Source organism: Pleurodeles waltl, chromosome 3_2 (genome assembly GCF_031143425.1).
Source record: "Pleurodeles waltl isolate 20211129_DDA chromosome 3_2, aPleWal1.hap1.20221129, whole genome shotgun sequence".
NCBI lineage: Eukaryota > Metazoa > Chordata > Amphibia > Caudata > Salamandridae > Pleurodeles > Pleurodeles waltl.
In genome coordinates, this window is record NC_090441.1 from 185,590,704 (window position 1) to 185,611,352 (window position 20,649).

Below are 20,649 nucleotides of genomic sequence, written 5' to 3' on the forward strand. Positions count from 1 at the left end.
CCCCGTAACTTTTTGCCTTTTGTTTATGATAGTTTTGACTGAAAGTGTGCTGGGACCTTGCTAACCAGGCCCCAGCACCAGTGTTCTTTCCCTAAAGTGTACCCTTGTTTCCACAATTGGCACTGCCCTGGCTCACAGATAAGTCCCTTGTAAATGGTACCTCCAGTACCAAGGGCCCTGTGGCCTGGGAAGGTCTCTAAGGGCTGCAGCATATATTATGCCACCCTGAGACCCCTCACTCAGCACATGCACACTGCCTCACATCTTGTGTGTGCTGGTGGGCAGAAAAGGACTAAGTCAACATGGCACTCCCCTGAGGGTGCCATGCCCCCAACCCACTGCCTGTGGCATAGGTAAGTCACCCATGCAGGTCTTACAGCCCTAAGGCAGGGTGCACTATACAACAGGTGAGGGCATAGCTGCATGAGCAATATGCCCCTACAGTGTCTAAACAAATTCTTAGTGATTGTAAGTGCAGGGTAGCCATAAAGAGTATATGGCCTGGGAATTTGTCAAACACGAACTCCACAGTTCCATAATGGCTACACAGAATATTGGGAAGTTTTGTATCCAACTTCTCAGCACAATAAATCCACACTGATGCCAGTGTGGGATTTATTGAGAAAAGCACACAGAGGGCATTTTGGAGATGCCCCCTGCATGCCAGCCCAACTGCTAGAACTAGGCTGACCGGTCTCTGCCAGCCTGCCACTTCCAGACTAGTTTCTGGCCACATGGGGTGAGTGCCTTTGTGCACTCTGTGGCCAGGAACAAAGCATGTACTGAGTGGAGGTGCTTCATACCTCCCCTTGCAGGAACTGTAACACCTGGCGGTGAGCCTCAAAGGCTCAAGCCTGGTGTTACAATGCCCCAGGGCATGCCAGCTAGTGGAGATGCCTGCCCCCCTGTCTCAGCCCCCACTTTTGGCGACAAGTCCGGAGGAAATAATGAGAAAAACTAGAAGTCACCACCCTCCAGCCAGGACAGCCCCTAAGGTGTCCTGAGCTGAGGTGACCCCTGCCTTAGAAAATTCTCAATCTTGCTTTGGAGGAATTCCTCCAATAGGAATAGGGATATGCCCCCCCTCTCCAGAGGGAGGAGGCACAAGGAGGGTGTAGCCACCCTCCGGGACAGTAGCCATTGGCTACTGCCCTCCAACCCTAAACATACCCCTAAATCTAGTATTTACAGGCGACCCTGAACCCAGGAAAACAGATTTCCTGATGACCTAACAAAAAGAAGAACTGCTGACCTGAAAGCCCTGCAGAGACGACGGAGACGACAACTGACTTGGCCCCAGCCCCACCGGCCTATCTCCAGACTCAGAGAACCTGCAACAGCGACGCATCCAGTGGGACCAACGACCTCTGGCGACTCAGAGGACTGCCCTGCAACCGAAGGACCAAGAAACTCCCGTGGACAGCAGCTCTGTCCAAACAACAAAGAAGAAACCTTCTTTAAAGGGACTCCAGCCTCACTCCTGAAGCGTGAGTCCCCAACACTCTGCATCCGATGCCCCCGGCCCGAGTCCAGAGAAACCAACGCTGCAGCGAGGACCCCCAGAAGACTCCCACGATGTGGCCACCCAGAGATGAACTCCCTGCACCCCCACAGCGACACCTGCAGAGAGAATCCGGAGGATCCCCCTGACCGCGACTGCCCGGTAACAAAGGACCTGACGCCTGGAAGAAGCGCTGCACCCGCAGCCCCCAGGTCCGAGAGAAGTCGACTACCAGTGCAGGAGTGACCAGCAGTTGACCCTCCTCCTTGCCCAGTCGGTGGCTTGCCCGAGAAGCCCCCCTGTGCCCTGTCTGCATCGCCAGAGTGACCCCCGGGTCCCTCCATTGCTTTCAAAGCAAAACCCAACACCTACTTCACGCACTGCACCCGGCTGCCCCTGCGCCGATAAGGGTGTACTGTGTACCTGTTTGGGACCCCCCAAGTGCTCTACTAAACCCATCTAGTCTGCTCCCTGAGGACGCAGGTACTTACCTGCCAGCAGACCGGAACCAGAGCACCCCCTGTCTCCATAGGCACCTATGCTATTTGGGACCCTCTTTGACCTCTGCACCTGACCGGCCCTGTGTTGCTGGTGCTGGTAGGTTGGGGGTTGACGCGAACCTCCAACGGTGGGCTGCCTATGCCCCAGAGACTGAACTTGTAAGTGCTTTACTTACCTGAGAAACTAACCTGTACTTACCTCCCCCAGGAACTTTTGAATTTTGCACTGTGTCCACTTTTAAAGTAGCTTATTGCCATTTTTGACAAAACTGTGTACATTACTGTTTTACTTCAAAGTTCTATACTTACCTATGTCAAGTGCCTTAAAACTTATGCATTTACTTGAATTTTGAACCTTGTGGTTCTAAAATAAATTAAGAAAATAATATTTTTCTATATAAAAACCTATTGGCCTGGAGTGAAGTATTTGAGTGCGTTCTCATTTATTGCCTGTGTGTGTACAACAAATGCTTAACACTACCCTCTGATAAGCCTTCTGCTCGACCACACTACCACAAATAGAGCATTAGTATTATCTATTATTGCCACTATCAACCTCTAAGGGGAACCCTTGGACTCTGTGCACACTATCTCTCACTTTGAGATAGTGTATATATAGAGCCAGCTTCCTACAGACAATAATTTATATTATAGGTTATTTTGTAGCTTCTATTTCTTGTCATGACCACAATATTTTAGGTAAAATATATGAGGTTGACAAAGGACAGCACATTTTGGGATGGAGACATCAAGGTAATCATGGGATGATTTTGGATCCATCTGCTGATGTTCTGGTGTATTGCATGACCATACAGCAAGGTATTGAAGGGATTATTTCAGAGTACAAAAATGTCTTCAGAAAATAATTGGGTACTGTTAAAGGATTCACACAACATTAAATTGAAAGTGGGAACATTACCAGTCAGACACAAGCTGAGGGATGTTCCACTTAGTGTTAGGAAAGAACTTAGTATTTTGCTTTATCAGTCACTTAAGGATGGTGTAATTGAACCAGTAGACCCCTCTGAATGGGTTTCTCCCATAGTTTTAGTTTAAAAAAGAGTGGGTCTTTGAGATTATGTGCAGATTTGAGATCATTAAATAAACAAGTTATTATTGATTGCCATTCCCTACCAAAGATCCAATAACTTTTTGCACTTAGCGAAATGTATTACATCTATTGATCTCAAATCAGCATATCATCAGATTATTCTTGATGAGGAATGCTGAAATTTAACTACATTTGTAACTCCAGAAGTGGCTTTCAGATATACCCGCATGCCGCTTGGGTTGGCGTCCACTGCAGCCGTATCCCAAAAGCTTATGCATAAGTTATTTGGGAACATGGATGGAGTTATGGCTTTTCAAGACGACATTCTAATTTTTGCTCAAACCATTGATTCTCATAATATGATATTGTCAAAAGTACTGTCAGTTTTACAAGAAAAAGGGATGACACTACAAATGAAAACATGTACATTTTTAACACAGGAAGTAGAGTATTTAGGGCACACCATATCTTCGAAGGGAATAGCTCCACAAGCTGTTTGTTACAAGCTATTAAAGAGATGGGCATACCCTCTGATAAAGATCAATTAAGATCTTACCTGGGTTTGTGTGAATTTTACTCTAAGGTTTGTTTCAATTTTCCCAAATAGCATTACCTTTAAGAAATGTACTTAAGTAGGGAGTACAATTTACATGGTTGAGTGAACATCAGGAGGTGTATGATAAATTAAAAAAAAAACATTATTGAGGCCTCACCATTGTCTCACTTCAGTCAAGGTTTACGTTGTGCTATTTATGTGGGTGCCAGCTCTGAGGGGTTAAGGGCAATACTTACTCAGAAAAATCAAGTCACAGAAAATACTGTGGCTTTCGCTTCAAGACCTCTTTCAGTTTTTGAATCTAAATATTCACCTATTGAGAGAGAAGCCTTAGCATGCACTTGGGCAGTGGAACATTTTAAAACATATTTGAAGGGCAGAGAATTTACCATTAAAACGGATCACAAACCCTTATTAGCTTTGCTAAACAGTAATTGTACTGGTAGAGCATCTTCTCGTCCAGTCAGGATTTTGTCAAAAATATGAGTATAATTTCAAAGCAGTACATATTGAAGGAATTTTCAATTGTGTGGCTGACTGTCTATCCAGATTACCTGACAGTTCTGGTAAATTGTTTCCTGAGACATTAGAAGAATGTGTGGTTGCTGCTATGGATGATATTTTACCCTTATGTACGGATGAGTTTTTCAAGGATGCCTGGTGTAAGAGTTGTAGTGAGGATAAGGAATTACAAAACATTAAAACATTTTGTAACAAAGAATGGCCTCGTGAAACGTTATTATCACCATCTATGCAGATATGCTGGAAGGTCAGAAATTCGATTTCAGTATCAGAGGATTTAATCTTAAAAGATGATTGTGGTTTTCCTCCTAAGGCGATTCGCCCCAATATTATTAAGTTAGCCCACGCAGGACACTTAGGGGAAACCTTAACCAAAAATAAAATAAGAGAAATGTTTTAGTGGCCTTATATGGATAGGCAAATTTCGTGATTTTTCAAACATTGTCATTTGCTCTAATTCTGATAAGTCTCTTGTCACCAGTAAATGTGTACCTGTTAAATCTGAGTTTCCAACAAGACCATGGAACAAAGTAGCATTGAATATTCTGGGACTGTATGATAATCTAGCTAGGTGCAAGATGTATGTCATTGTACTTATTGATTACTTTTCTAAATGGGCCGAGATAAAATGGACTGCTCAACCCACCACTGACAGTGTTATAAGATTTTTAAAAGAATGTTTTTTTTTTAAGGAGGGGTTACCATCTACTATTGTCACCGACAATGGTAAACAGTTCACATCCTTTAAGTTTCAGAAATTCATGTAAGTTAATAATATTTTGCATTTAAAAACTTCGCTTTATACTCCAAATATGATTGGCCTTGTTGAAAGATTTAATAGGGATATTGTGGAGGCCATACAATCGGCTATAATCAATAGGTTTAATGTCAAAGAATTTGTTGAAGAAAAGATTTGGGCATATCATTCGTCCACCAATTTAACAACTGGGTTTTCACCATTTTCCATGCTCTAAGGGCATGTTCCACGCACCACATTATTCCCTGCATGGTTGAGAAAAGAATTGCCCATTATTGACCTTAAAAAAATGTATTCTGAGGCTAAAACAAAGGTTGACAAGAAAGTATGGGAGAATTAGACAAAAATAACATTGATAACACTAAGGTGAAAATTTGAGATTTTGTCAGGATCAAACGTCCTTATCGGGTGAGAAAGGCTGAGTCAAAGTTTTCAAAAGCATTCAAGGTTGTATGTGTAGCCAATTTGAATAATGGTTCATGGTGGAGTCCAAGCAGAGTTGCTTAAATCACAAATGATACTGAAAAACATGATGCAAATTCCTTTATGGATTTGTCTTCAGGGGATATGAAGAATGTATGTATGGATAAATCGCAATACTTTTCTTTTTCAGATACTGTACGTGACAGTAACAGGGAAAGACCTCAGTCGACGACCTCCGGTGCTGTAGGTAACGAGGAAACTCCTATTGATTGCAATGAGGACTTTCAGATTATTGATTCCACTATTTTGCATATTGTGCTAAATGTCAATCATCAGGATAATGTACAAGTTAAAGATTATGTCCATGAGAGAGTCAACAATGATGGTGTAGATCGTTCTAAAAGAGTATCTGTCCTACCCAAAAAATATGTTGATTTTGTTTTGTTCTTATTTATTTATTTTTTGTTATTTTTAATTATAATATTGAAGAGAGGAGATATGTAGTAGTTTGTAGAGTAGGCATGTTTTAACCGTTCATATTTCTGGTAACAAATAGTACCTTTAATGCTATATTTATCCACGTTTGTTTTATTTTCTCGTGCGTGCGTCTGTGCACGAGAGCATTCCTTTTTATCCTATCTGGAATGCATTGTTTGATTAATTTGCCAGTTGCTTCTTGATGCTTGTTCCTGTCAGCCAGCTGCTCTGTTGCTGGGAACTTTACTGAGAATAAACAAAACATTTTCCATCTTACTTCTGGAACTTCATTACTACATTTTGGTGATGATCATTCCCCGCTGTGTCAGTCACATCAGAGGAAAATTACGAGTTGGCTTAATGAGCTACTCACTCTTTATTTACGACAACTACTGGATTTGGTCTTCTCCTCAACTGTCACTCGGTAGGAAATGGATGTTTGTCTTCAGTTATTTCCCTGATTTATTGACTTGCTCAGTGTGGGGCAGCAATTAAGGCTGTTCAGTTTGCAGCTTTCCTTCTAGTTATGTGTTCTCAAGTTTTGCTGTTTTCTACATTTTAAATTTGGAGTTCTAGCAGCACTTAAAGCTTTTTAACAGCCGGTAGCCTTCCGGCTTGAACGTGACTTACGTGACCACACTTTGTTAGTTTCATGTGCATTCTTCAAATTAGTCACACATAACATGCATATGCCTTACAATTATATTCTGGGAGCTTTGTTTTCCTCAAGATTTCAGCAACCTAATTTCATTATTTAAAACTGTCAAAAAAGTGAGTACCAACTCCTGTTTTTTTATTTTTTATTGCTGATTTGATTATATTTATATACATTTATTTTCATATTTTTCAATTAACAATGCAACAGTGTTGTAATCCACCTCCGCCACTACAACAAAATCCAGGGGATGTACCCATGAAGTGAAGCAAATGGCATGGTTTATTTAATAATTTTATGATTGCCATTGATGGGAATTGCGACTAGAAAAAAGGTCTACTATTAAATGTTATTGGTACAGAAGCTCAGGAAATAATTGATCATTTACCTCTACATATACCTGTAGGAGGCTGGACTGGCTTGTAGTGAGTACCAAGGGGTACTTACACCTTGCACCAGGCCCAGGTATCCCTTATTAGTGTAGAGGGGTGTCTAGCAGCTTAGGCTGATAGAAAAGGTAGCTTAGTAGAGTAGCTTAGGCTGAACTAGGAGACGAGTGAAGCTCCTACAGTACCACTAGTGTCATATGCACAATATCATAAGAAAACACAATACACAGATATACTAAAAATAAAGGTACTTTATTTTTATGACAATATGCCAAAAGTATCTCAGTGAGTACCCTCAGTAGGAGGATAGCAAATATACACAAGATATATGTACACAATACCAAAATATGCAGTAATAGCAATGGAAAACAGTGCAAACAATGTATAGTCACAAGAGAATGCAATGGGGGCACATAGGGATAGGGGCAACACAAACCATACACTCTAGAAGTGGAATGCGAACCACGAATGGACCCCAAACCTATGTGACCTTGTAGAGGGTCGCTGGGACTGTAAGAAAACAGTGAGGGTTAGAAAAATAGCCCACCACAAGACCCTGAAAAGTGGGTGCAAAGTGCACCTAAGTTCCCCAAAGAGCACAGAAGTCGTGATAGGGGAATTCTGCAGAAAAGACCAACACCAGCAATGCAACAACGATGGATTTCCAGACGAGGGTACCTGTGGAACAAGGGGACCAAGTCCAAAAGTCACGATCAAGTCGGGAGTGGGCAGATGCCCAGGAAATGCCAGCTGTGGGTGCAAAGAAGCTGCCACCGGATGGTAGAAGCTGAGGATTCTGCACGAACGACAAGGGCTAGAAACTTTCCCTTTGGAGGATGGATGTCCCACGTCGTGAAGAGTCCTGCAGAAGTGTTTTCCCGCAGAAAGACCGCAAACAAGCCTTGCTAGCTGCAAGGGTCGTAGTTAGGGTTTTTGGATGCTGCTGTGGCCCAGGATGGACCAGGATATCGCCAATTGCGTGAGGAGACAGAGGGGGCGCCCAGCAAGAGAAGGAGCCCACTCAGAAGCAAGCAGCACCCGCAGAAGTGCCAGAACAGGCACTATGAAGTGGAGTGAATTGGTGCTCACCCGGAGTTGCACAAGAGAGTCCCACGCCGCCGGAGGACAACTCAGGAGGTCGTGCAATGCAGGTTAGAGTGCCGTGGACCCAGGCTTGGCTGTACACGAAGGAAATCCTCGGTGAGTGCACAGGAGCCGGAGTAGCTGCAAAACACGTGGTTCCCAGCAATGCAGTCTAGCGTGGGAAGGCAAGGACTTACCTCCCCCAAACTTGGACTGAAGAGTCACTGGACTGTGGGAGTCACTTGGACAGAGTTGCTGAGTTCAAGGGACCTCGCTCGTCGTGCTGAGAGGAGACCCAGAGGACCGGTGATGCAGTTCTTTGGTGCCTGCGGTTGCATGGGGAAGATTCCGTCGACCCACGGGAGATTTCTTTGGAGCTTCTAGTGCAGAGAGGAGGCAGACTACCCCCACAGCATGCTCCACCAGGAAAACAGTCGAAAAGGGGGCAGGATCAGCGTTACAGTGTCGCAGTAGTCATCGTTGCTACTTTGTTGCAGTTTTGCAGGCTTCCAGCGCGGTCAGCAGTCGATTCCTTGGCAGAAGGTGAAGAGAGAGATGCAGAGGAACACTGATGAGCTCTTGCATTCGTTATCTAAGGAATTCCCCAAAGCAGAGACCCTAAATAGCCAGAAAAGAGGGTTTGGCTACTTAGGAGAGAGGATAGGCTAGCAACACATGAAGGAGCCTATCAGAAGGAGTCTCTGACGTCACCTGCTGGCCCTGGCCACTCAGAGCAGTCCAGTGTGCCAACAGCACCTCTGTTTCCAACATAGCAGAGGTCTGGAGCACACTGGAGGAGCTCTGGGCACCTCCCAGGGGAGGTGCAGGTCAGGGGAGTAGTCACTCCCCTTTCCTTTGTCCAGTTTAGCGCCAGAGCAGGGCTGAGGGATCCCTGAACCGGTGTAGACTGGCCTATGCAGAGATGGGCACCATCTGTGCCCATCAAAGCATTTCCAGAGGCTGGGGGAGGCTACTCCTCCCCAGCCCTGACACCTTCTTCCAAAGGGAGAGGGTGTAACACCCTCTCTCTGAGGAAGTCCTTTGTTCTGCCTTCCTGGGCCAAGCCTGGCTGGACCCCAGGAGGGCAGAAACCTTTCTGAGGGGTTGGCAGCAGCTGCAGTGACACCCCGGGAAAGGCAGATTGGCAGTACCCGGGTCTGTGCTAGAGACCCGGGGAATCATGGGATTGTCTCCCCAATACCAGGATGGCATTGGTGGGGCAATTCCATGATCTTAGACATGTTACATGGCCATATTCGGAGTTACCATTGTGAAGCTACACATAGGTAGTGACCTATATGTAGTGCACGCGTGTAATGGTGTCCCCGCACTCACAAAGTCCGGGGAATTGGCCCTGAACAATGTGGGGGCACCTTGGCTAGTGCCAGGGTGCCCACACACTTAGTAACTTGGCACCCAACCTTTACCAGGTAAAGGTTAGACATATAGGTGACTTATAAGTTACTTAAGTGCAGTGAAAAATGGCTGTGAAATAACGTGGACGTTATTTCACTCAGGCTGCAGTGGCAGACCTGTGTAAGAATTGTCAGAGCTCCCTATGAGTGGCAAAAGAAATGCTGCAGCCCATAGGGATCTCCTGGAACCCCAATACCCTGGGTACCTCAGTACCATATACTAGGGAATTATAAGGGTGTTCCAGTATGCCAATGTAAATTGGTAAAATTGGTCACTAGCCTCTTAGTGACAATTTGGAAAGAAATGAGAGAGCATAACCACTGAGGTTCTGATTAGCAGAGCCTCAGTGAGACAGTTAGTCATAACACAGGTAACACATACAGGGCACACTTATGAGCACTGGGGCCCTGGCTGGCAGGGTCCCAGTGACACATACAACTAAAACAACATATATACAGTGAAATATGGGGGTAACATGCCAGGCAAGATGGTACTTTCCTACAATACCCCCTGAAGGAACTGATATAAATGATTCTGATGTTTTCTTTGAGGCTTTGAACAGATTACAATTACATTTCACAGATGAATCAAATTTAGTTACAGAACGTTATACCTTTTATTCACGGCACCAATTTGCCACAGAACCTGTCGAAGGGCATGTGGCTGCTCTTTGCATTTTGGCTTCACCCTGTGATTTTGGTGCCATTACTGATCAATATATTCAGGATCAAATTATTACGCACTGTTATAACGAAAAGATTCAAGAACAACTTCTGAGACACAAAAATCCATCACTTAAAGAAGTAATAGAAGTTGTTAAAGGTATGGAAAGGTCAATACGATCTTGCAAGACATTAAATGATGACAAAGAAAATCATCTTGAAGTAGCTGCAATACGCAATGTCAACAAATATAAGTACAGTAAAGGCTACACCAAAAATAACCTAAACAAATTAAAATGTATACGATGTAGATCAAATTTGCATACCAACAAATCAACCTGTCCTGCCTTCTTTAAAGAGTGTTTCAAATGTGGTAAAAGTGGACATTTTTCTACAGTTTGCGGATCAAAAAGGAATGTTAATTCAATTGTTGGAAAACAATTGGAAATTGAACATGGTACCCAAGATGTCGAAAGTGTTGTGTAAAGAAATGGCTCCCTGTTGCAGTTACCCCCCACTTTTTGCCTGGTACTGATGCTGACTTGACTGAGAAGTGTGCTGGGACCCTGCTAACCAGGCCCCAGCACCAGTGTTCTTTCACCTAAAATGTACCATTGATCCCACAATTGGCACACCCTGGCATCCAGATAAGTCCCTTGTAACTGGTACCTCTGGTACCAAGGGCCCTGATGCCAGGGAAGGTCTCTAAGGGCTGCAGCATGTATTATGCCACCCTAGAGACCTCTCACTCAGCACAGACACACTGCTTGCCAGCTTGTGTGTGCTAGTGAGAACAAAACAAGTAAGTCGACATGGCACTCCCCTCAGGGTGCCATGCCAGCCTCTCACTGCCTATGCAAGTATAGGTCAGTCACCCCTCTAGCAGGCCTTACAGCCCTAAGGCAGGGTGCACTATACCATAGGTGAGGGTACCAGTGCACGAGCATGGTACCCCTACAGTGTCTAAACAAAACCTTAGACATTGTAAGTGCAGGGTAGCCATAAGAGTATATGGTCTGGGAGTTTGTCAAACACGAACTCCACAGCACCATAATGGCTACACTGAAAACTGGGAAGTTTGGTATCAAACTTCTCAGCACAATAAATGCACACTGATGCCAGTGTACATTTTATTGCAAAATACACCCCAGAGGGCACCTTAGAGGTGCCCCCTGAAACTTAACCGACTATCTGTGTAGGCTGACTAGTTCCAGCAGCCTGCCACACTAGAGACATGTTGCTGGCCCCATGGGGAGAGTGCCTTTGTCACTCTGAGGACAGTAACAAAGCCTGCACTGGGTGGAGATGCTAACACCTCCCCCAGGCAGGAGCTGTAACACCTGGCGGTGAGCCTCAAAGGCTCACCCCTTTGTCACCGCACCGCAGGACACTCCAGCTAGTGGAGTTGCCCGCCCCCTCCGGCCCGGCCCCCACTTTTGGCGGCAAGGCCGGAGAAAATAATGAGAATAACAAGGAGGAGTCACTGGCCAGTCAGGACAGCCCCTAAGGTGTCCTGAGCTGAGGTGACTCTAACTTTTAGAAATCCTCCATCTTGCAGATGGAGGATTCCCCCAATAGGGTTAGGATTGTGACCCCCTCCCCTTGGGAGGAGGCACAAAGAGGGTGTACCCACCCTCAGGGCTAGTAGCCATTGGCTACTAACCCCCCAGACCTAAACACGCCCTTAAATTTAGTACTTAAGGGCTACCCTGAACCCTAGAAAATTAGATTCCTGCAAACTACAAGAAGAAGGACTGCCTAGCTGAAAACCCCTGCAGAGGAAGACCAGAAGACGACAACTGCCTTGGCTCCAGAAACTCACCGGCCTGTCTCCTGCCTTCCAAAGAACTCTGCTCCAGCGACGCCTTCCAAGGGACCAGCGACCTCTGAATCCTCTGAGGACTGCCCTGCTTCGAAAAAGACAAGAAACTCCCGAGGACAGCGGACCTGCTCCAAAAAGACTGCAACTTTGTTTCAAGGAGCAGCTTTAAAGACCCTGCAATCTCCCCGCAAGAAGCGTGAGACTTGCAACACTGCACCCGGCGACCCCGACTCGGCTGGTGGAGAACCAACACCTCAGGGAGGACCCCCGGACTACTCTACGACTGTGAGTACCAAAACCTGTCCCCCCTGAGCCCCCACAGCGCCGCCTGCAGAGGGAATCCCGAGGCTTCCCCTGACCGCGACTCTCTGAAACCTAAGTCCCGATGCCTGGAAAAGACCCTGCACCCGCAGCCCCCAGGACCTGAAGGACCGGACTTTCACTGGAGAAGTGACCCCCAGGAGTCCCTCTCCCTTGCCCAAGTGGAGGTTTCCCCGAGGAAGCCCCCCCTTGCCTGCCTGCAGCGCTGAAGAGATCCGTTGATCTCTCATAGACTAACATTGCGAACCCGACGCTTGTTTCTACACTGCACCCGGCCGCCCCCGCGCTGCTGAGGGTGAAATTTCTGTGTGGGCTTGTGTCCCCCCCGGTGCCCTACAAAACCCCCCTGGTCTGCCCTCCGAAGACGCGGGTACTTACCTGCAAGCAGACCGGAACCGGGGCACCCCCTTCTCTCCATTCTAGCCTATGCGTTTTGGGCACCACTTTGAACTCTGCACCTGACCGGCCCTGAGCTGCTGGTGTGGTGACTTTGGGGTTGCTCTGAACCCCCAACGGTGGGCTACCTTGGACCAAGAACTGAACCCTGTAAGTGTCTTACTTACCTGGTAAAACTAACAAAAACTTACCTCCCCCAGGAACTGTGAAAATTGCACTGTGTCCACTTTTGAAATAGCTATTTGTCAATAACTGGAAAAGTATACATGCAATTGAAATGATTCAAAGTTCCTAATGTACTTACCTGCAATACCTTTCAAACAAGATATTACATGTTAAATTTGAACCTGTGGTTCTTAAAATAAACTAAGAAAAGATATTTTTCTATAACAAAACCTATTGGCTGGATTTGTCTCTGAGTGTGTGTGTACCTCATTTATTGTCTGTGTGTATGTACAACAAATGCTTAACACTACTCCTTGGATAAGCCTACTGCTCGACCACACTACCACAAAATAGAGCATTAGTATTATCTCTTTTTACCACTATTTTACCTCTAAGGGGAACCCTTGGATTCTGTGCATGCTATTCCTTACTTTGAAATAGCACATACAGAGCCAACTTCCTACATTGGTGGATCAGCGGTGGGGTACAAGACTTTGCATTTGCTGGACTACTCAGCCAATACCTGATCACACGACAAATTCCAAAATTGTCATTAGAAATTGATTTTTGCAATTTGAAAAGTTTTCTAAATTCTTAAAAGACCTGCTAGGGCCTTGTGTTAGATCCTGTTTAGCATTTCTTTTAGAGTTTAAAAGTTTGTAAAAGTTTGAATTAGATTCTAGAACCAGTTGTAGATTCTTAAAAAGTATTCCAACTTTTAGAAGCAAAATGTCTAGCACAGATGTGACTGTGGTGGAACTCGACACCACACCTTACCTCCATCTTAAGATGAGGGAGCTAAGGTCACTCTGTAAAATAAAGAAAATAACAATGGGCCCCAAACCTACCAAAATACAGCTCCAGGAGCTTCTGGCAGAGTTTGAAAAGGCCAACCCCTCTGAGGGTGGCAACTCAGAGGAAGAGGATAGTGACTTGGAGGAAAATTCCCCCCTACCAGTCCTATCTAGGGAGAACAGGGTCTCTCAAACCCTGACTCCAAAAATAATAGTCAGAGATGCTGGTTCCCTCACAGGAGAGACCAACACCTCTGAAATCACTGAGGATAACTCCAGTGAAGAGGACATCCAGTTAGCCAGGATGGCCAAAAGATTGGCTTTGGAAAGACAGATCCTAGCCATAGAAAGGGAAAGACAAGAGATGGGCCTAGGACCCATCAATGGTGGCAGCAACATAAATAGGGTCAGAGATTCTCCTGACATGTTGAAAATCCCTAAAGGGATTGTAACTAAATATGAAGATGGTGATGACATCACCAAATGGTTCACAGCTTTTGAGAGGGCTTGTGTAACCAGAAAAGTGAACAGATCTCACTGGGGTGCTCTCCTTTGGGAAATGTTCACAGGAAAGTGTAGGGATAGACTCCTCACACTCTCTGGAAAAGATGCAGAATCTTATGACCTCATGAAGGGTACCCTGATTGAGGGCTTTGGATTCTCCACTGAGGAGTATAGAATTAGATTCAGGGGGGCTCAAAAATCCTCGAGCCAGACCTGGGTTGACTTTGTAGACTACTCAGTAAAAACACTGGATGGTTGGGTAACTGGAAATGAAGTGTATGACTATGTTGGGCTTTATAATTTGTTTATGAAAGAACACATTTTAAGTAACTGCTTCAATGAAAAGTTGCATCAGTATCTGGTAGACCTAGGTCCAATTTCTCCCCAAGAATTGGGAAAGAAGGCAGACCACTGGGTCAAGACTAGGGTAACCAAAACTTCCACTGGGGGTGACCAAAAGAAAGGGGTTACAAAGCCTCCCCAGGAGAAAGTGGGTCAAATCAAATCATTAGCATTTGTAAAGCGCGCTACTCACCCGTGCGGGTCTCAAGGCGCTAGGGGGGAAAGGGGGGGTTATCGCTGCTCGAACAGCCAAGTCTTTAGGAGTCTCCGGAAAGCGGAGTGGTCCTGGGTGGTCCTGAGGCTGGTGGGGAGGGAGTTCCAGGTCTTGGCCGCCAGGAAGGAGAAAGATCTCCCACCCGCCGTGGAGCGGCGGGTGCGAGGGACGGCAGCAAGTGCGAGGCCAGCGGAGCGGAGGGGGCGGGTGGGGACGTAGAAGCTGAGGCGTCTGTTGAGGTATTCCGGTCCCTTGTTGTGGAGGGCTTTGTGTGCGTGGGTGAGAAGACGGAAGGTGATCCTTTTGCTGACTGGGAGCCAATGCAGGTGTCTCAGGTGTGCGGAGATGTGGCTGTTGCGGGGTACGTCGAGGATGAGGCGGGCCGAGGCGTTTTGGATGCGTTGCAGGCGGTTTTGGAGTTTGGCGGTGGTCCCGGCGTAGAGGGTGTTGCCGTAGTCCAGGCGACTCGTGACAAGGGCGTGGGTCACGGTTTTTCTGGTGTCGGCGGGGATCCAGCGGAAGATCTTGCGGAGCATGCGGAGAGTGAGGAAGCAGGCGGAGGACACGGCGTTGACTTGCTTGGTCATGGTGAGAAGAGGGTCCAAGATGAAGCCGAGGTTGCGGGCGTGGTCTGCGGGGGTCGGTGCGGTGCCGAGGGCCGTGGGCCACCAGGAGTCGTCCCAGGCGGACGGGGTGTTGCCGAGGATGAGGACTTCCGTTTTTTTTGGGTGACACTAGAAACAAAGAAAAAGAGTCCCCTGTAGGCCCCCAAAAACCAGACCAGGTGGGTGGGCCCAGAGACACAACCCAAAACAAAGGTGGGTACCAGGGTAAGAGCTGGGATGCCACTAAGGCATGGTGCCATAACTGTAAACAGACAGGGCACCACACCAAGGACACTTCTTGTCCCAAAAACAAACCCCCTAGCAAAATCCCAGGGGTGACCAGTGTAGCCATTGGGGATGACTCCTCAGATGAGGAGGTCTTCATAGCCTTCCACTGGAAAAAGGGCCCAACAGGTGAGTTGGAGATTCCAGAGGGAAGTAGACACTTCCACCACCTACAGGTGAATGGAATCCCAGCCACTGCCCTGAGAGACACTTGTGCCAGTCACACTATTGTGCATGACAGGCTGGTGCTCTCAAACCAGTACATCCCAGGTGAGATGGCCAGAGTAAGAGTTAGCCCAGACAGGGTCACTAATAGGCCTGTGGCTCTTGTGCCCATAGAAGTGGGTGGAACTTTTAGCTGGAGAAGGGTGGTAGTCAGTACAGACCTCCCCCTTGATTGTCTCCTTGGAAATGACTACCCAGAGGTTAGTCAGAGCCTAAGAGAAGAACTGGTCCAGGGCCAGTCCTCTCCCAAGGATTCTGGAGTGCCTGCCTCTGCAGTAAATGCAAGTAGGCCCCAGAAGAAAAAGAAAAGGAAACAGAGTAGGAAAGGTGGACAACCTTTAGCCAAGGTTCCAGCAAGCCAAGGAGATTCTGCTCCAGTAGGGGAGAACTCCAAAAATGGCCCTGATAAAGTCCAACCTGACCCACAAGAAGTCCTGGCTAGTCAGGCAACTGTTAAGCCTGAGTGGGTGGCTCCTCAGCTAACAGACGAAAGAGTGGAAGAAGGGTGTTTACTACAAGATGTGGTAACCCCCCACTCTAATACAGCAGACAGGCACCCTGAACCCAAAGAAGCCTGTAACTTAGCCCCTTCCCTTGTAGGTGAAGAGCTAAAGGTGTGGTTCTGGGCACTGACAGCTGTCAGTGGCCTCTGCTGGGTGTTAGCCTTTATGGCTGCACTATCCTTGGCATGGTGGTCTGACCCCATGCCAAATAACAAGTTAGGCCCCCTGACCCTGTTGGTCATGGTGGGGTTACTCCAGCTCTGGGTAACCTCTTTGGGTAAACTAGGGGTGACCCTGGCTAAGATAAGATTAGCAGAGGTGGATACCTCTGACCTAAAAATAGAGAGAATGGGTAAAGACATAAAAAGCACAGACAAGAGGCAGTTCAGACTAGGTCCTATCACTGTGGAAGTGGGTCAGTTCCCCAGAGGGAATGACCTGAACAGGAGGATGTAAGGCAGAGTAGGCCCTGCAACAACCAGCCTATTTCCTCTACTCTTCCTCGCCTGACAGACTAGGAAGACTCTTCCAGCTTTGGCTGAGTCTCCTGGCCTGTGGGCTGGGGGGGGCTTGTGTAAAGAAATGGCTCCCTGTTGCAGTTACCCCCCACTTTTTGCCTGGTACTGATGCTGACTTGACTGAGAAGTGTGCTGGGACCCTGCTAACCAGGCCCCAGCACCAGTGTTCTTTCACCTAAAATGTACCATTGATCCCACAATTGGCACACCCTGGCATCCAGATAAGTCCCTTGTAACTGGTACCTCTGGTACCAAGGGCCCTGATGCCAGGGAAGGTCTCTAAGGGCTGCAGCATGTATTATGCCACCCTAGAGACCTCTCACTCAGCACAGACACACTGCTTGCCAGCTTGTGTGTGCTAGTGAGAACAAAACGAGTAAGTCGACATGGCACTCCCCTCAGGGTGCCATGCCAGCCTCTCACTGCCTATGCAAGTATAGGTCAGTCACCCCTCTAGCAGGCCTTACAGCCCTAAGGCAGGGTGCACTATACCATAGGTGAGGGTACCAGTGCACGAGCATGGTACCCCTACAGTGTCTAAACAAAACCTTAGACATTGTAAGTGCAGGGTAGCCATAAGAGTATATGGTCTGGGAGTTTGTCAAACACGAACTCCACAGCACCATAATGGCTACACTGAAAACTGGGAAGTTTGGTATCAAACTTCTCAGCACAATAAATGCACACTGATGCCAGTGTACATTTTATTGCAAAATACACCCCAGAGGGCACCTTAGAGGTGCCCCCTGAAACTTAACCGACTATCTGTGTAGGCTGACTAGTTCCAGCAGCCTGCCACACTAGAGACATGTTGCTGGCCCCATGGGGAGAGTGCCTTTGTCACTCTGAGGCCAGTAACAAAGCCTGCACTGGGTGGAGATGCTAACACCTCCCCCAGGCAGGAGCTGTAACACCTGGCGGTGAGCCTCAAAGGCTCACCCCTTTGTCACCGCACCGCAGGACACTCCAGCTAGTGGAGTTGCCCGCCCCCTCCGGCCCGGCCCCCACTTTTGGCGGCAAGGCCGGAGAAAATAATGAGAATAACAAGGAGGAGTCACTGGCCAGTCAGGACAGCCCCTAAGGTGTCCTGAGCTGAGGTGACTCTAACTTTTAGAAATCCTCCATCTTGCAGATGGAGGATTCCCCCAATAGGGTTAGGATTGTGACCCCCTCCCCTTGGGAGGAGGCACAAAGAGGGTGTACCCACCCTCAGGGCTAGTAGCCATTGGCTACTAACCCCCCAGACCTAAACACGCCCTTAAATTTAGTACTTAAGGGCTACCCTGAACCCTAGAAAATTAGATTCCTGCAAACTACAAGAAGAAGGACTGCCTAGCTGAAAACCCCTGCAGAGGAAGACCAGAAGACGACAACTGCCTTGGCTCCAGAAACTCACCGGCCTGTCTCCTGCCTTCCAAAGAACTCTGCTCCAGCGACGCCTTCCAAGGGACCAGCGACCTCTGAATCCTCTGAGGACTGCCCTGCTTCGAAAAAGACAAGAAACTCCCGAGGACAGCGGACCTGCTCCAAAAAGACTGCAACTTTGTTTCAAGGAGCAGCTTTAAAGACCCTGCAATCTCCCCGCAAGAAGCGTGAGACTTGCAACACTGCACCCGGCGACCCCGACTCGGCTGGTGGAGAACCAACACCTCAGGGAGGACCCCCGGACTACTCTACGACTGTGAGTACCAAAACCTGTCCCCCCTGAGCCCCCACAGCGCCACCTGCAGAGGGAATCCCGAGGCTTCCCCTGACCGCGACTCTCTGAAACCTAAGTCCCGACGCCTGGAAAAGCCCCTGCACCCGCAGCCCCCAGGACCTGAAGGACCGGACTTTCACTGGAGAAGTGACCCCCAGGAGTCCCTCTCCCTTGCCCAAGTGGAGGTTTCCCCGAGGAAGCCCCCCCTTACCTGCCTGCAGCGCTGAAGAGATCCGTTGATCTCTCATAGACTAACATTGCGAACCCGACGCTTGTTTCTACACTGCACCCGGCCGCCCCCGCGCTGCTGAGGGTGAAATTTCTGTGTGGGCTTGTGTCCCCCCCGGTGCCCTACAAAACCCCCCTGGTCTGCCCTCCGAAGACGCGGGTACTTACCTGCAAGCAGACCGGAACCGGGGCACCCCCTTCTCTCCATTCTAGCCTATGGGTTTTGGGCACCACTTTGAACTCTGCACCTGACCGGCCCTGAGCTGCTGGTGTGGTGACTTTGGGGTTGCTCTGAACCCCCAACGGTGGGCTACCTTGGACCAAGAACTGAACCCTGTAAGTGTCTTACTTACCTGGTAAAACTAACAAAAACTTACCTCCCCCAGGAACTGTGAAAATTGCACTGTGTCCACTTTTGAAATAGCTATTTGTCAATAACTGGAAAAGTATACATGCAATTGAAATGATTCAAAGTTCCTAATGTACTTACGTGCAATACCTTTCAAACAAGATATTACGTGTTAAATTTGAACCTGTGGTTCTTAAAATAAACTAAGAAAAGATATTTTTCTATAACAAAACCTATTGGCTGGATTTGTCTCTGAGTGTGTGTACCTCATTTATTGTCTGTGTGTATGTACAACAAATGCTTAACACTACTCCTTGGATAAGCCTACTGCTCGACCACACTACCACAAAATAGAGCATTAGTATTATCTCTTTTTACCACTATTTTACCTCTAAGGGGAACCCTTGGATTCTGTGCATGCTATTCCTTACTTTGAAATAGCACATACAGAGCCAACTTCCTACATGTAGTCTTGATGATTACTGAAGATAAGCCTAAACAATACAAAATTCTTGACACTGACTGACAACCAGTTATATATTCCTCCAAAGTGCAAAGTTATCATTGATGGATTCTCCACTATAATGCTAGTGGATTCTGGATCACCTTTTTCAATCATATCTGAGACATTTTTCAACAAAAACTGGTCCGGACGGAAGTTGGAGGGCAATGACATTAAAGTTTATGGTTATAGTCAGACAATGTAGGAAAATGTCACTGTCGGCATGGTTACCCCCAACTCTTTACCTTTTGTTGATGCTAGTCTTGATTGAAAGGGTGCTGGGACCCTGCTAACCAGGCCCCAGCACCAGTGTTCATTCCCCAAACTGTACATTTGCTTCCACAATTGGCACAGCCCTGGCTCACATAAGTTCTTTGTGAATGGTACCCCTAGTACCAAGGGCTCTGTGGCCAGGGAAGGTCTCTAAGGGCTGCAGCATGGGGACCTCTCACTCAGCACATGCACACTGCCTCAAAGCTTGTGTGTGCTGGTGGGGAGAAAATTACTAAGTCAACATGGTGCTCCCCTCAGGGTGCCATGCCAACCTCACACTGCCTGTGGCATAGGTAAGTCACCCCTCTAGCAGGCCTTACAGCCCTAAGGCAGGGTGCACTGTACCACAGGTGAGGGCATGAGCAATATGCCCCTACAGTGTCTAAGCAAATTCTTAGACATTGTAAGTGCAGGGTAGCCATAAAGAGAATATGGCCTGGGAGTTTGTCAAACACGAACTCCACAGTTCCATAATAGCTACACTGAATACTGGGAAGTTTGGTATCAAACTTCTCAGCACAATAAATCCACACTGATGCCAGTGTGGGATTTATTGAGAAAAGCACACAGTGGGCATCTTAGAAATGCCCCCTGCATGCCAGCCCAACTGCTAGTGCTAGACTGACCGGTCTTTGCCAGCCTGCCACTTCCAGACTAGTTTCTGGCCACATGGGGTGAGTGCCTTTGTGCATTCTGTGGCCAGGAACAAAGTCTGTCCTTTGTGGAGGTGCTTCACACCTGCCCCTGCAGGAACTGTAACATCTGGTGGTGAGCCTCAAAGGCTTAAGCCTGGTGTTACAATGCCCCAGGGCACTCCAGCTAGTGGAGATACCCACCCCCCGGACTCAGCCCCCACTTTTGGCAGCAAGTCTGGAGGAGATAATGAGAAAAATAAGGAGGAGTCACCCTCCA

At 47.4% G+C, this 20,649-nt stretch overlaps 1 protein-coding gene across 2 annotated transcripts in view; it reads left to right on the forward strand.

The window, feature by feature from the left end:
• Positions 1-20,649, forward strand: part of LOC138286664 (indian hedgehog protein-like) — a 53,333-nt gene that overhangs the window by 16,817 nt on the left and 15,867 nt on the right. Inside the window, exon 2 of one of the 2 annotated variants that reach the window (XM_069227131.1) lies at positions 5,501-5,557. The exons of the other annotated variant lie outside the window; for it this stretch is intronic. Coding sequence (XP_069083232.1) covers positions 5,501-5,557 — 57 coding nt within the window. The remainder of the gene's footprint in view (positions 1-5,500; positions 5,558-20,649) is intronic. 2 annotated transcript variants of the gene reach the window in all.